General features: G+C 42.1%; 1 protein-coding gene across 4 annotated transcripts; it reads right to left on the reverse strand.

The window, feature by feature from the left end:
- Positions 1-1,858: 1,858 nt before the first annotated feature.
- Positions 1,859-16,121, reverse strand: FAM174A (family with sequence similarity 174 member A). 4 transcript variants are annotated; one of them, XR_013943105.1, is made up of 5 exons: positions 15,694-16,121; positions 5,598-5,732; positions 5,355-5,402; positions 5,203-5,245; positions 1,859-2,332 (listed from the first exon to the last, which is right to left on the reverse strand). XR_013943105.1 is itself a non-coding variant. In XM_080572847.1 (4 exons), the coding sequence occupies exons 1-3, from the start codon at positions 16,104-16,106 to the stop codon at positions 5,378-5,380; spliced, it is 573 nt and encodes a 190-aa protein (XP_080428973.1). In that variant the 5' UTR covers positions 16,107-16,121; the 3' UTR covers positions 1,859-2,332; positions 5,355-5,377. The 4 variants fall into 4 exon arrangements, 3 of the variants coding, with proteins under 3 accessions (XP_080428973.1, XP_080428974.1, XP_080428972.1); XM_080572847.1 differs by lacking the exon at positions 5,203-5,245; XM_080572848.1 differs by lacking the exons at positions 5,203-5,245; positions 5,355-5,402.
- Positions 16,122-17,568: the final 1,447 nt, after the last annotated feature.

Consider the following 17,568-nt stretch of genomic DNA (forward strand, 5'->3'; position numbering starts at 1 on the left):
TACTGGCCTCTGTGATGACATATTCCTCCCTACAAAACGTCAAATTTTTAAAAGAATGTTAAGCTATCATAAGTTGTTTTTTTATGAACAACTAGAAAGAGCTTTGGTGATGGTGTGTGTATCAACAGGGGCTGAGCACAACTCAGAGCAGATTTCCAATTGTTAAGACCAAGACAGGTGCAACACAGGCATTTTGGAGAAATTTCGTGTCAGTGACGATCCAATTCAGCTCCTGAAATTAGATACTGCCTGGAAAAGATTGAGAACTATGCACCACGAACCACATAGTATCTGAAATACCAGAACACAAAATTATCTCAACTTATTACTAGTTTTATGATTTCTATATAGCCACTTATAATTTTCCTCATAATTTTGAAGGAATGAATCCAAGAAGTCCACACTGTTTTGAAAAATCTGTTTTGTTGTTGGTTGTTTAAACCCCCAAAATTTGTACTTATCTATGCTTAGCAAGCTTAACAGCTCTTCAGGATGTATTCAGTTGAAGGCCTAGAAAGTTTCTACACAATTAATTTTAGGAAGTCAGGAAGACAGTCTCCTATGCTAGTGTTAATGTGCAACACCACTAAAAAAAGAAAAATCTAGTGAAAGTATAAAATTACACTGAATTTTAACATTGAAGGTCCCCTTCACATATGGGAGCAACATGTTTTACATTCTATCAGGCTTTCATTCTATCATAATTCTATTCATTAATCTTATTTGTTGTTCTCTGACCTACAGTTTATGACAGCTGTTTTTCACAATGTTTCTTTCTGGATTCCCCAGCTAAACCTTTCTAAAAATCAGTGCTGTTCTCATTTCAGTTTTAAGTATGGACAGAAAAAACAAATGCATACAAGAGGGGAGGAAGTAAAATAAGGACTTAGAATATTGTAAATACAATATATTTCCAAGCAGTGTACAGCATATGACCAAACTGTAGACAAACTTTACCTTAGGAAGCTGATTTTGCATCCATTACTTCAGACCCAATCTAAGTTTTCACTATGGCAAAATAAGCAGGTTTCAGTACGTATCATCTGGTGGATGGTTTAAAAAAATTTTAAGGCAGACACCCCTTATCACTACAGAAATATCATCAAAGGCATTCCTACTCTGTTCAAAGAGGGGACTGAAGAATCAGGGAAAATACCCCCTACCTCTAACCCTTTTCCAAAACACAAGAACTTCCAGGAAAAATAGCCAGCTGCACCAATGCTGCTAGAAGGTTTATGCCTTGATACTAAACACACACAAAATTTGCGATGAATTTACACTAACATAATTTTAATAAAATAGAATTTGAACATTTTACCTATAATACACTTCTTCCTTTAATTTCTGGGGCACTGGCTAAAACAAACAAAAAAACCCTCCTGGTTTCATTTGCATTCATATGAATGTTACTGCACATTTCACAGTTCGCATTTCACCAACTGCTTCTGATGTCACTTTTCCATTTTAGAGTTATGGTTCAAGTTTAGTATTTGCCCCAGATTTAAAGAGTACAAAAATAAACAACCTTAACTGAAGTCTTGAACTCTCCTTCACCACAGGTCTGAACACTGACACCACGTGGCATATACAAGTAGTACCCTTAAGTCAGTGGAGCAACATCTGCTCACACCAACTAAAGATGGCCCTCACAAGCAAATTAACAGCCAAAATCAGTAGTTTTATCAGCAAAAAGGTTCTATGTTACTGTGCTCAACAAGACCCTATAAGCAATATCCTTAACATCTATAAAGTGTTGAAGTATCACACTAAATGTTAGGAACACTGTAAACAGTCTTTATTTGTTCACTAAAACTTACATACAACATGTTCATTAGTTTAAAAAAATCTCAACGCAAAAGGCAGTAGTTGGAATTTTTATTTGCAAAGGGCAAAACATCTAAGATAAAATTAAGTTCTAACAATTCTGAGAAGTCCACAGAGGATAAGTTTACTTATAATTTAGTATCAGAAAAAAAAAAAAAAAACTGTTAACATTCCAGATCACTGTAGAAAAAGTTAATACCACACTTAGGGCATACAAGATTTACAACAAACAAAAAATATCCTGTTTTAAAAGTAATCTCCCTTCCAAACAGGTTTTCATTTTAGAGCATCCTATCTCATAGACTTTGCATTTACATTTCTCTATATACAAAAAGGTACAACAAATTGGTACAGTATTTATTGCAACAAATTAAGAATGCTAAAATATACACAGTTTTAATTAGCCCCTCCCCAACTTGTATATCCTCTTGCTTCTTACTCCTCCCTTGAAGCAGTCTCATTCTCTGGTTCTAAGATTAAGTTCTTTCATTGAAAGGCACATACTTATCTACAACAGAAGAGATCAATGCATTAATGTGAAATATCCTGTTTCAAGGGTAACTTTAGCCCACATTTTTAAAGACCAAATATTAAGACAAGAAAGTACAGTATTTTATTACTAAATTTGTCCATAAAACACTTAGTTACCACATTACTATGAAGTGCCATAAAACAACATTCATTTAAAACTCCCAAATGGAAAAACAGTGTGTCTACAATGACATATTAACCCTCTTCCACCCATGTTAGATGTATTTTTAAAGTAGACAGGTTAAATAGTGAATAGATATGTTGTCACATGAAGCAAAACAAATACTTAATATTTATAGATCTCCATATATTATTATTTTAAAAATATATATATATATATATGTGATGTGCAGCCTGTAAGATTAAGTACCACTTAAGACCCAGTGAACTTACAAGGCTCTTGAGTTCCTATTCAAATTTCAGTAACTCTAAGTAGCATTCCGTAACTGGAATGCTATCATAAATAGAATTATTGTTTACCTTGTGACTTGCAGTGCAGCGAGTAGCGCATACATGAAGTGATTTAATGAAGATTGTAAACTATCAGTGTGACTGCATTGGGTTTATGTGGCAAGGGTTTTGCTAGCAGGGGGTTGCATGGGTGGCCTCTGTGAGCAAAGCCCAGCAGCTGTCCCATGTTAGATCAGAGCCAGCTCCAGCTGGCTCCAAAAAGGGACCTGCTGCTGGTCTGAGCCGAACCAGTAAGTGACACTGGCTGGGCCTCTGTGACAGCAGACTGAAGAAAGGGAAAAAAAAATCTGCTGCGCAACAGCAGCTGGGAGAGGAGTTAGAAGCAGCCCTGTAGCCCCCCAGGTGAGTGCAGCAGGAGGGCAGGAGGTGCTCCAGGCAGGCAGCAGCAGTTCCCCTGCGGCCTGTGCAGGGAGAGGCCCCTGGTGGAGCAGGCTGTCCCCCTGCAGCCCATGGGTCCCACACGGAGCAGATCTCCACGCTGCAGCCCCCCCGTGGCGGAGCCCCCGGTGGAGCAGGGGGATGTGGCCTGGAGGAGGCTGCGGCCCATGGAGAGCCCCCGCAGGAGCAGGCCCCGGGCCGGAGCTGCAGCCTGTGGAGAGGAGCCCACGCAGGAGCAGGGGGTCTGGGGGGAGCTGCCGCCCACCCGTGGGGGACCCGTGCTGGAGCAGTTTGCTCCTGGGGGATGGATGGACCCCGTGGTATGGAGCCATGTGGGAGCTGTTCTTGAAGAGCTGCTGCCTATGGGCAGCCCCCGCAGGCTCAGCTCAGGAAGGATGGCATACCGTGGGAGGGGCCCCATACTGGAAAGAAGGTGTTTTTTCCTTTGGGGAGTAGGTGTTTTTTTGTTTGCTTTTAGTTCTCACTGCTCTAGTCTGTTAGTAATAAGCAATAAATTACATTAATCTCCCAATGCTGAGTCTGTTTTGCTTATGATGGTAATCAATGATCTTGTTCTCATGAGCCTTTTTTCTTATCTTCTTCCCCTGTTCTTTTGAGGAGTGAAAGCAGTATGGTAGAGCTTAGCTGCCCATCAGCTTTAAACTACCACAATCTGTCATGCAAATACATATGATTTAGTTGAAACGAGGTAAAAGAAACTAACTGAAAAAGTGTATACCTAATTATTGATACAGATTATATATATATATAAATAATATATATAAATAATATATAATATATAATATATATAAATAATATATATAAATAATATATATATTACATATATATTATTTAAAAAGTACTCTATTTCAGTTTTCAAGCTTCCTTCCCAGCAATGCTGTCCCTTTGCAAAGTATGGGCAGCATTTTATTAAGCTGATCTATACTGAGTTTTGTTGAGCACACTCACATCGTCCAGCACTGTCTTTCTCCTATGCGCAAACATTATTTCAAGATAACAGCAACTTTTGTTAGAATAAATTTTCAGAGCTTCTCCCTATACAGAAGAACACAGCTAGCTCTCAGTATACATATGCAGGGTAAATTTGCTTTATCAACTATATATACCTTAAAGTATTTGTTTTCTCATAATGGCTTTGATCACTTAAGCACTTACTTTCTGAGCTATTCTGAAAAAACAGTAACATTTTCTTCCTTTATTATCTATCGTTATTCACTTCTGTGGTTACTACTTTTATTCTGTTTATTTCCTCAGCATGTTAACAGAAACATCTGCTGTTTGGTTAGATCACTCAGTTGCTGCAATACAATTCATTTTCTTGCAGTTTGGCTCAAGAGTGACATTATCACCTCTTCTGTAAGCCAACACCATTAAATTTTATGCCATTTTGCAGACCCACAGGAAAGAAAGAAGGATATACATATGGTACAAGTTATATCACTATATATTTACCCCAGGCTACGATATGTTCTCATGTTGTTCAAATATTCCACTTATCCCGAGCCTTGTGTATTCTTGGTTTTCATCTGAAACTGATGCTTTTAAATCAAATACGATGTATGCACCAGAGGTTCTTCCATCAACAAGATGCCACAGTATGTGAGGAGCTAATTGTTAACACTAATAAACACTTGACTTATCTGACAACAGCTATGTCATCAGATAAACGAAATACTGCTAAGGTATTCAAATTGTTTCTACCCTATGTCATTTTGACAACTATTTTTAAAATGGTCTGATCAGTAAATTACTTTCAAATACTTCAAAATTACTTGGTATATCTAAAGCAAATGATTTGCTGCAGTACTGAGAAGAACAGCTGAATAGAAATTAAGTATTTGGAAATTGGGACAGCTTCTTCCTCAACTACGACACTACACTATAATGAAAATTTGTTTCTTAGATACCGAAGTTAATGGCAAGTGCAGTCTGGGGCCTGCTGTCTATAGCTGTAAAGCACCTTAGAGTAAAACATACTTCTGTCCTTACTGTTTTTGCTTCCATTTCCTCCTTATGCATCCTGTAAGGGACAAGAGTGAAATATCCAAGAATGGAATAACTGAAGTATGTAAAGCAGATAAACTTGGTAAGCTTTAGTAATGACACTATTTTTAACCAAAATATCCTACCTTCCTCTCCATTTCTCTGGAACTCATATGCTGAAGACAAACGGTGTTCTGGAGTAGATCAAGAGTAGATGAAGTACTAAGTTTATCTTCTTGCCCACTTAATTCTTGCCCATTTAAAATTTAAATGTTCTTGATACCCTTTCTGCAACTACATACATATGAAACAAAGTAGTGAGCTGTTTCAGTCAAGCTATTTATCATCCGTACCTTCACTGCATAGACATACAGCTCCTATATACAAACCTTCGAGGATGATTGGCATCAAATAGTGTTGTATCATCATCATCATCATCTTGCTCTAAGGGAGTCAGCTCCATGTTCTCTATGTTTGTATCCAAAACTCCATATCTTCGGGTTTTTCTGTTACGTCTTCTGAGCCTGAAATGTATTTTATGATATTTAAGTTCTATAAACTTATGACTACTTTCAATTCCAACAATGCAAGAAGACCATCCCTTAAAACATAGCTATATTGATACTGATCATAAATTTTAAGAAATTACTGTATTTACACTGTACACCCTTAGCTCAGTGAAATTCAGACTGCACACAATTCCAAGTGTGAAGAATTTACAAGAAATGACTGAGGCCAATAAAAATTTGTCACCTTTAGCTAGTATAGAATTACTGCAGAGAATACAAAAAGGCACTTAACAGCTAATACAAAAAGTGAATACAAAACAGTGTTTAGTAGCTATATGCAAGAGCCAGATAAAAATATATGCAAGCACACTTCTAGCAGATCCTACAATGAAAAAAAAAATCACCTCGTTATGAATTTGCTACTTGCTTTATAAAACAGCAGATCAAATCAGAGATAAACTCAGTAAAACTATAGTAGAGATGCAGCGCAAGCCATGGGTTCCATCATTTTAAGCCTGATGCCTAGAGAAGACTTCACAAATTACAATAAAAAGCTCCACTGTTCATAATTGAGTCAATCACCCATACAATAAATAGCAGTATAATGTGCAGAACAGAATCTGAAGAAAAACAAAGATCTCTTTTTCATAGTAATGAGTAATAAACATCTTGCATTAATAACATTGCATATATACAAATGCACTGCCTCTTATATTGTAAGTGAACTTATTTAGACCTTTGACCTTAAGTGTGAAATAGAATAAATTCTTGACATAAATGAAAACTCATGTGTAGAAGAGAATTAACTTTTTCAAACCAACTCATGGTGAGGGAAAACCTAAAAATACTCAGCAGACACTCACTATTCATCAAGGTCATTGCTACTGCAATCAGGAAATGGACAGGTCAAGTTCGTAATTTTTAAAACTAACACCTCTGTTTCTCAGCTATTTCCTCTTCAATACACAACCTCGCATCTACAGTTGTAGGATTTTTATTTTATTTTTTATTTTATTTTTATTTTGTGAGGATTTTTACTTTATTTTTTTAACACTTCAAAAAGTGTTAAACACTTTTAAAAGTTAGAGAGAACCTGTAGAATCAATGTCATCTGCATTTCACAAAACTGATTCACAAAGTGAAGAGTATTTCAAGATTAAGACAGTACTTAGAAACACTGTCTGAATCTTACTTTCTTATGTTCTCTGTGTAGGCCTGCGTCCCATGTAAGCCTCATGCACGCTTTTGGCTTTGCACAACTATAGGCATTGAATATGCCTTGCCCATCTCTTTGAGGACCAGGAACTCAAGACAACTAGCAATATAACTAACAATATACAAAGGTGTCTGTTAAAAAATGCTGACAGAGTCACTTTCAGCTACTTTATACTCACAAACAGCAGCTATGTGAGAGCTGTACAACTGAGTAAAGTTGTCTTAAAAACTAATACTTTGTAGACATTTACAGCTAAATCCACAGAGACACAACATTTCCTCTTAGCAACACCAGAAGTAGAATTTACAAACCTAAGCTAAGTGCCTAGGAAAGGCATTCATGGCTTTCAGGAATTTAACTACGAGATATTTCAAAGCTTATCATCAAAAAGAGTATAGTAAGTTATGCTTAAATAATATTATATACATTATACTATTATTATGCAACATATAATCACCTCTGAGGCAACCCTTCAGTCACCTTGTTAGATAGATGAATATGATATTGAGAGTTATGGCTTCAGAGTTTGTCCTGAACTCTGGTATGCTTCTAGAATTCTTTTTATTTTTGCTTACTTATTTTTTAAATGTTACAGAAAAGAACCCTCCTTTTCAAATTAAGCAGCATCCAGTCTTGGTCTACATTATATCCCAGTGAATTAGATCTCCTTTTGGAGTTGAGAAGCAAATACCAACATGTTCAGATGAGAAAGGTAAAAATATATACTTTTTTTGAAGCATGCAAACTTATGATATCATTAAAAAAACCATCATGATGATTTCCTCCACCTGATTTGAAATAGAATCAACTGTTTGCCAGACATGCTTTAGTACAACTTATTGTTTAAATCTAAAGCTAATCACAAAGACACACGAATATCACCTCTCCGCTCAAGATAAAATTCATTTTTTTCAACAGTCCTTAACATAGAAAAAAGCAGTATACTAGAAAGTACCAAGTAGAAGAAAATTCAGAAGCCTTATGATGAAAAATATGCTTCATACACATCGTGCTTCATTTTTACTAAAGTATAAGCTACACAACTGACACTCGGACAAGCACTTGTGGACATGCAAACAGTAGAAACCCTCTGCCATCCAGAGGGACCTCGGAGGGGTGGGCCTGTGCCAAACTCATGGGATTCAACAAGGACAAGTGCAAGGTCCTGCATTTGGGTTGGGGTAATCCCAAGCACAAATACTGGCTGGGTGGAGAATGGGTGAAGAGCAGCCCTGAGGAGAAGGACCTGGGGGCGTTGGCTGATGAGAAGGTCAACATAAGCTGTCAATGTGCACCTGCAGCCCAGAAAGCCAACCTTACCCTGGGCTGCATCAAAAGTAGCGTGGCCACCAGGGCTGGGGAGGTGATTGTCCCCCTCTGCTCTGCTCTTGTGAGACCCCACCTGGAGCACTGCGTTCAGCTCTGGGGCCCCCAGCACAAGGAGGACAGGGACCTTTTGGAGTGAGTCCAGAGGAGGGTCACAAAGATGGTCAAGGGTCTGGAGCACCTCTTCTACAAACACAGGCTGAGAGAGCTGGGCTTGTTCAGCCTATAGAAGACAAGACTCTGGGGAGACCTTTTAACAACCTTCTGATACCTAACGGAGGCCTATGGGAAAGCTGGGGAGAGACTCTGTCAGGGAGTGTGGAGATAACAGAAATAGTAATATATTTAAACTAAAAAAAATAAAAATAAAAAAAAAATCTAGATTCAAGTGAATGCTGTTGAGAACCTGACAACAGAATTACTAGTGACATGAAAACTTTCTCTGTATACAGATCAGTTACCAAACTAAAGCTAAAACGATACTGGAGATGCTTATACGACATACACGTATAATTACTAGGGCACTAAAGCACTGTCAAGAAAAATTAACTTAGGCTTGGCTACCATGTGACTTTTAGGAAGAAAACCTAGGACAAAATCCCAATTTCGTTAAGGTCTGTAGCATTCTCTACTGCTCTCAGCAACTTAATGCAGACTATTTTTATCTCTGTAGTTATAACTGATAAAAGGTTTTATTAGACCGCATGGTCTAAGAAGATGAAGTTACAAAAAATGTCATTAAAAGTGTATAAGACAACTCATATTTTTATTTGTTCAGTTCCAATCCTTTTTCAAAGCCAGCTGACAGCAATAGAGGAATCTGTAATAAAATACAAGCAAATAGTATGACAATAACATCAGAGATGGTATAAATAATAGACTGTTAAGAGAGGAGATAAATAAGAAATATTGGTGGTCAAAAAAAAGGGCAGAAAATACAAGAAAATGAGCACAGAAGGAAAACAGGTCAAGTTCAAAGCACATCTAAGAAACATGAAAAAGGAGAAAGGACATAGGAGGGTAAGAATCTCTTTTTTACACTACCCTAATTTGCGCAGGTACAAGGGACTACCCTTCCTACAAGCCACAAACACTGAAAACAAGATCAGTTCAATACAGTATGAATTGCTAATTAACCTTTCTATGTAAAATGCCTTTCTACTAGAAGATTTTTACTGATAGTAAGCTCTCCAATAAACCAATCTCCCCTATTCCCTACTCTTCAGCTTCACAATACTTTAGAGGATTCTGTGAAGTACATGACAAGGGAATTGTAGCTCTCCAATCACCTCAAGCCTCAACTGTTACTTACAGGCCAGTATATATCTCCTTAAAAGTGAAAATCATCATTTTTTGATCAACAGTTCCAAAGAATGACTACTTTCAAAAATGTGGATAAGTTGAGGTAAACACAGCTCAGGAAATATATATATGTATCATTGAGGAGTTCGGTAATGGTCTTTGTGACAGAACTAAATTCTATCTGTCCCAGAGTTGACCCAGTGTTGGGAAAGTCGCACCCTAAAGTATAGCGCATGGTATGAGAAAACGACAAGATACAGCCCATTCGCATTCTCCATTAATGAATATTTCAAACTAAATGGATTCTTCCTGAACCATGAACTGGGTCAGTTACAAAATGTATTCTCAATAAAAATAAAGTTATCACTTGAACCTAACTGAGCTTTTTTTCTTTTTTTTTTTTTTTTCCTGTGAAGGGCATGCATGATCTACACATTTATATTACACATATATATACACATTTATATCCATGAAAGGATCAAATCCAAAGGCTTACAAATAAGTTCCTGGAAAATTGTTTTAAATTGAAATTATGGAACACAATTCATGCTGAACCACGTTTTGGAATTCTGTCTTAACATGCCGCATTGTGTAGCACACTAACAGTTGTCTAAAAGAAAAAAAGCCTTTCATCTCATCTGCTACACTTGCTTTCTCATCATCTCAGAAAGACTGAAGAACTAATGGCATGTACTTCTTCCTACATAAACAAGGAAGACAACCTTTGACTGCAATAGGCTTCATGTAAAAACAACAGAGCTGTACTAACAAGAGGAAGGGGGAAAAACAAAGGATGCATGAATTGCAACACTGGCACTTCTGTGCATGGTGAAGTGCAAACAGAAGGCATTTTTTGTAACGTATCAAATTTAAGAGGCAAAAAAGGCAATAAAACTAAAGCTGGTAGACTAAACAAGGCATCATACTGTCCGAGCTTTCTTACTCCTAGCTTTGATGGATGTGCTGTATGGTCTTGCTGCTACATACATCGTTCCTTGAAAATCTTCTGTTATAGAAGGAAGGTGCAGGCAGCTCAACCTTTATAACAGGGAGGCTGAAACAAGTCCCACACATAAAACTAGAAACAAAATCAAGATACATTGTTTTCCTGGCAGAGAAACTGCATCATCAGCAATGTCACGGAGAAGGTCCATGGGAGCTTGATACAGTTTACACAATATTACTCCGAAAAAAAATAGTTATAGCCACAACAGCAAAGTTGTAACAGCTCTCAAGATTTTCTTGAAAATGGATTTTCAGGGAACCACCTTGAAACAAAGTCAAATGGCTCTGAAAACAGAAAAGTCGTATCTTTATCAGAATGTACAAAATTTATTAATTATCAACATCCATTAAGAAAGGTTTCTGATGTGGTAAAGAATGCATAGTGGCTACAGACTGAATTATTTTATAAAGAATCTTCATCACCATTCAGTTTCTATACCTGAGCTGTCTTTTATAATACCTAAATTTCTGACAAATAATTGAGTGTAACAAAACTACTCCGCTAGCAGAAAGATAAAAATGTCTGTAAAACCTCAAAATTGTTGAGAGCACAAATAGAACTTGCAGACATTTTCTCTCAGACCAACACTAGCAAACAAGCATTTTTCTCACTTGGATTTAAGGTTGCTGCTACAAGTCTATCTCCAAGTTAATCTGAACTGCTTACTACAGGCATAGATTGAATGTTTCAGACAAGCACTTCCAACCAGGAGCACCTTAAAAGTGCAGCTGTCAGGAGCTTATCAAACCCAAAATGGACTGGTGCAAGCGGGTAAATGTTTTTGTGCACTAGAAACAAAATCAACTAGGCTTGCACTTAAACTAAACAAAAGAGTGTATTGAAAAAAAAAAAAAGGCTTTTAAGATCTAATCCTCTAAAGTGGTAACCACTTATTTAGTTGCCCCTAATCCTAACAAGACAAGTACAGAGAAATTGGTGTTTTGTTCTGAGTGAGCACTCGCGCTGTGCTAATTTAAGCAAGACTGTCACATTTCCCCAATGCTGGGCAACGTTGTGTTCATTCAGGAAGAGGTTTGTTTAACAAGGTTTCCCAAAACCAAAAAAAAAAAAAAAAAGAGGAAAAAAAGAAAAAAGTCAACTGCATATTTATTTTCTAGATGTTGTAAAAAGCTCTACTGAAACTCTAGTGGACGTGGTTCTTTAAACAACGAATTAAAATTATCTGCTAATGAAGTTGTGAAATTTGTAAGCAAATCTATAGAAACTTGAAAGAGAATTACATCTGTTGAAAGAAACAGCCTGATAGCAGGCTGATTTGGTAACACCAAAAAGTGGAAGCATTCACAGTGCTGTGTGGTGGGTCAACCTCAGCTGGCTGCCCGGCGCACACCACGCTGCTATCTCAGCCCCACACAGCAGGGCAGGGCGAGAAAACTAGATGAAAAAAGTTCCTGGGTTGAGATAAGGACTGGGAGATCACTCACCAACTACTGCTGCGGGCAAAACAGACTCAACTTGGGGAAGATTAATTCAGTGCCAATCCATACCAGAGTAGCACAGTGAGACCTGAAAGTTATGAACACCTTCCTCCCTCATCTCCCCCCCGACTTCCCAGGCTCAACTTCACTCCCACGCTTCCACCTTCTCCCTGCCCCTGAGCACCTCAGCAGGGTGGGGAATGGGGGCTGTGGTCACAGATCACAGAGCTTTTATCTGCGCTGTTCCTTCTTCCCCATACTGTTCCCCTGCTCCAGCGTGGAGTCCATCCCAGGGGATGCAGCCCTTCACAAACTGCTCCAACAGGGGTCCTGATCACAAGCAGGGGAACTTCTGCTCTGGTGTCTGGAGCACCTCGTGCCCTCCTGCACTGATCTGTGTGTCTGCAAGGCAGTTTTTCACTCCCCTCCCAGCTGCTGTTGCACAGCACGTTTTTTTTCCCCCTTCCTTCAATCTGCTCTACCAGAGGTCCACCCAGCGTCGCTCCCTGGCCCAGCTCTGGCCAGCAGCAGGTCCCTTTGGAACCGTCTGGAGCTGGCTCTGCTCTGACATGGGGCAGCTGCTGGGCTCTCCTCACAGGGGCCACCCCTGCAGTCCCCCTGCTACCAAGCCTTGCCACGTCAAACCAATACACTCTATAATTCCTTCATAATGCTAACCTTTATCATGCAAAGTGACAATGTTTGTATACCTGTTTCCATCTTCACTTCCATACTTTCTATGGAAGAATACCAGAAACAGTAAAAAAAAAAAAAATTTCAACTGCTGAGTCAAGGAGGTGCATCTAGCGTCTGAATAAGAATCTCACTCAAAAATAAAATCAAATTTGAACTTAAGGTGTAATTTCATAATATCATAGAACCGTTTGGGTTGGAAGGGACCTTAAAGATCACCTGTTTCCAACCCCTGTCCCATGGGCTGGGACACCTCCCACTACACCAGGCTGCCCAAAGCCCCATCCAGCCTGGCCTTGAACACCTCCAAGGATGGGGCATCCACAGCTTCTCTGGGCAACCTGTTCCAGTGCCTTACTGGAAGTATAAAGAGTTTCTTCCTTATATCTAATCTGAACCTACCCTCTTTTAGTTTAAACTATTGCTCCTTGTCCTGTCACCGCACCCCCTGACAAAGAGTCAGTCCCTCCCCAGCTTTCCTGTAGGCCCCCTTTAGGTACTGGAAGTCTCCTATAAGGTTTCCACGCAGCCTTCTCTTCTCCAGGCTGAACAACCCCAACTCCCTGAGCCTGTCTTCGCAGGAGAGGTGCTCCAGCACTCTGATCAACTTTTTGGCCCTGTGGACTCCCTCTAGCAGCTGCACATCCTCCTTCTGCTGGGGGCCCCAGACCTGGATGCAACACTCCAGGTGGGGTCTCACAAGAGCAGAGTAGAGGAGGAGAACCACCTTCCTCAAGCTGCTGGTAATGCTTCTTTTGATGCAGCCCAGGATACAGTTGGCTTTCTGGGCTGCAAGTACACACCACCCCAGCTCACACTGAGCTTCTCATCAACCAACACCCCCAGATCCTCCTCCTCAGGGCTGCTCTCAACCCATTTTCTGCCCAGCCTGTATTAGTGCTTTGGATTGCCTCGGTCCAGATGCAGGACCTTGTACTTGGCCTTGTTGAACCCCAATGCTCACACAGGCCCACCTCTCAAGCCTGTTCAGGTCCCTCTGGATATCATCCCTTCCCTCCAGCGTGTCAGCTGCACCACACAGCTTGGAGTCATCAGCAAACTTGCTCAATCTCTCTGCCCATGTCACCAACAAAGGAGTTAAACAGCACCATTCCCAGTACTGACCCCTGAGGAACAACCACTTGTCACTGAGCTCCACCTGGACACTGAGCCGTTGACCACAACTGCTTGAGTGTGACCATCCAGCCAATGCCTTACCCACCCAGTGGTCCATCCCTGAGACCCATTACTCTCCAAATTAGAGACAAGGATATAATGGGGGACAGGGTCAAATGCTTTGCACAAGTTCACACAGATGATGTCAGTTGCACTTCCGCATCCACCAAAGCTGTAACCTCATCATAGAAGGCCACCAGATTTGTCAGGCATGTAGCGAAGCTATGTTGGCTGTCACCAATCACCTCCTCATTTTCCATGTACCTTCGCATTGTTTCCAGGAGGATCTGCTCTGTGATCTTGCCAGGCACAGAGGTAAGACTGACTGGCCTTAGTTCCTGGGATCCTCCTTTTTTCCCTTTTTAAAAATGATTATTTCCCCTTTTCCAGTTAGTGGGAACTTCATTAGACTACCACGACTTCTCAAATCAGATGGAGAGGAGCGCAGCAACTACATCCGCCTGTTCCCTCAAGAGCTGTGGATGTATCCTGTCCCATGATCTTAAGGAACCTTCAGGTTCCTTAAATGGTCTCAGACCTGATCTTCTCCTACAAAAGCCGGTTCATCATTCTCCAAGACCCTGCCTTTGCATTCTGGGGGCTGGGCCATGTTGCTGGAGCTTTTGTCAGCGAAGGCTGAGGCCAAGATGTCACTGAGTACCTCAGCCTTCTTCATATCCCAGAAACATGATCTCCCATTTCCTTCCAGAGAGGGCCCACAGTTTCCCTCATCTTCCTTTTATCACCAACGTACCTACGAAAGCCACTTATAGCACCTGCAGAGCCAGGTTGGCTTACACTTCAACAATACCAAGTTCTTATATTGTACAAGCTTTGAATTTAAACCACCTTATTTTTGCCGTAAAACGGGATTACTTGTGTCATGGTAAAATATGTCGTATTTATGTTAGAATTCTGCTTAGTAAAACCAATGTGAAGGAATTATTTTTCCTTTGCTCTCAAAAAGCAAAAATTTACTCAGCACTTCTCACATTAAGACACTATTCTGGTTAAGTGCCAGTTTTTTCCTTTTTTTTTTTTTTTTAAACTATTTTGCACCACCTTGAATCTAACTTTGTGTTCCCTCCAAGGACAGGGAACTTGTTAGTCACAGCATAATGAAGCACTGCTTTAACTTTGAGCACAAATATTCATCTGCCTCACAGGATCAGTGAAATAACTAAGCTCAGTGCCTCTTCTTCCCGTTCATAAACACTTCACAGCATCAAGATGAAGATGGTTTTCTCTGCAGAATCCCAGTGGAGCAGAACACATTGTATTAATGGTTCTAGACCTCACATAAGGTGCTGAAGAATTCTAGAAACACAACACCAGGTTTAACCCTTCTGTTCGCATTAGTGCCTAGAAGGCAGCGCTCCAGTTTCGAATGCAGAATAGTAACCTTCCTATTCCAAATACAGAATACCAGACAACTGCCAGCTATCCAGAAAATAATGACAGCAGGTGAGATGTTCTTCCTGCACCTTAAGCATTGACAAGCTTTTATTTATTTTCCTTCCTTGGCCTTCCCATACTCAAAACTCCAACCCCAGTCCATCTTCACTTGTTCTAGAGACCATGCAGACTCCTTTAGAAGGTATTACCATCAAAACCCGTGCTCTGAAGACAACGAGGGTTAAGGCTGCTAAAGCACGACCTACAGAGACTGCGGAGCACTCAGGCCACCCATGTCCGCTCGGAGGGCTCCCGCAAGGGTCCCGCAGAGCACAACATTTCCCCGCTACCTCCCCACCATCAACAACGAAGGCGCGCAGAGCCCCCGTCCCCACCGCGGAGCCCGTCACCGTCCGCCCTTACCGCACGGTCCGGATGACGAAGTAGACGATGAGGGCGGCGCTGGCCAGCACCAGCACGGACAGGGCGCGCTGGGTCATGGGCTGGCCCTGCTCGGGCGGCGCCGACACCTCGGCCAGCCGCCCGCTGCCGCCCCGCGTGGCGCCGCCGCCGCCGGCCGCCTCCGTGGGCCGCGGGGAGGCGGAGGTGGCTGAGGCCCCGGCAGCGCCGCCGAGAGCTTCCCCGCAGCGCGCTGCCAGCACCAGCCCCGCCAGGAGCCAGGCGGGCGGCGGCGGCCACATGCTGCTGCCCCCCGCCTTCCTCCTCTTCCTCCTCCTCCTCCTGCTCCGGCCCCGCGGCCCAAGCGCGGCCGGGCCCCGCCGCCGCCCGGCCCACGGAAGCGGAAGCAGTCGGCGCCCGGCGGCTGCCGCTGCCATGGAGGCGGAGGGGGGGGGCGTGACTGCGGGGCGGTGCGGCGGCAGGGGGGGGACCCTGGCGGGGATTGGGCTGCCAGGCACGGGGATGGCTCGCTCGCGCCCCCCCAGTCAAAAGAACAGAGGGGTGGAAATATAGTGGGAGTGAAACGTGTAGGGTGAGATACCGAGAGGGAGACTGCTGGCCGATTACGGCCATAGGAAAAACACACTCAACACGGGGAGATTAATGTAATTTATTGCCTATCAATAACAGACGAGAGTAGTGACGACTAAAAGCAAACTAAAAACACTTCACCCAACCACCCTCTTCCACCTCCTCTACCCAGGCGGTGCAGGGGAATGGGGAATGGGGGCTGTGGTCAGTCCCGGACGCTTCGAGTCCTGCGAGGGCTCCTCTCCACGGGCTGCAGCTCCGGCCCGGGGCCTGCTCCTGCGGGGGCTCTCCATGGGCCGCAGCCTCCTCCAGGCCACATCCACCTGCTCCACCGGGGGCTCCTCCACGGGGGGGCTGCAGCGTGGAGATCTGCTCCGTGTGGGACCCATGGGCTGCAGGGGGACAGCCTGCTCCACCAGGGGCCTCTCCCTGCACAGGCCGCAGGGGAACTGCTGCTGCCTGCCTGGAGCACCTCCTGCCCTCCTGCTGCACTCACCTGGGGGGCTGCAGGGCTGCTTCTCACTCCTCTCCCAGCTGCTGTTGCGCAGCAGATTTTTTTTCCCTTTCTTCAGTCTGCTGTCACAGAGGCCCAGCCAGCGTCACTTACTGGTTCGGCTCAGACCAGCAGCAGGTCCCTTTTTGGAGCCAGCTGGAGCTGGCTCTGCTCTGACATGGCACAGCTGCTGGGCTCTGTTCACAGAGACCACCCCAGCAGCCTCCCTGCTACCAAAATTTTGCCACTGAAAGACGTGTAAGCCCAATGCAGCCTTGCTTGTTTTGGCTTTCCCAACTCAGAGGTAACTTCTGTAGGTCAGAGTAGCAGAGGGTACCCATCTATTTGGTAATGACAGTCACACCGCAATGTTTGATGATTATGAATCAGAATTGTTGTCTCCTTGGCTTTTCCTATATTAACCTTTTGTGCAAAGTGTTTAAAAAGGGAGAAGCAAAAGGAGAGTTTGGAAGTAGTAGTGTCTGAAGAGTTTAGATCCTGTTTCCATTCGGGTAAATTGTGGATCAGGAAACTAGTGTGTCTCCATTGGTGACAAACCAAGGCCACAGAGCCATCAGTACCTTAAAAAGCTAGTGGAAGTTCATAAACTGGAGAGGTGAGACCCCAAATTATGTTCAGCTTTTGTACAGAGTGAATCCACTGTGATATTTATGCTGCTTGTGTAATGTGCGTGTCTAGAGTGCAGTTCCTTCAGTAAATGTCATCCAGTAGGATAATCCTGTAATTATTCTTTAATTAGGGGGTTGTTTTCTTTGGCTCCTTTTTTTTTTTTTTGCTTGTTTTTTTTTGTTTGT

Source organism: Anser brachyrhynchus (assembly GCF_964034855.1).
Source record: "Anser brachyrhynchus genome assembly, chromosome: Z".
Lineage (NCBI taxonomy): Eukaryota > Metazoa > Chordata > Aves > Anseriformes > Anatidae > Anser > Anser brachyrhynchus.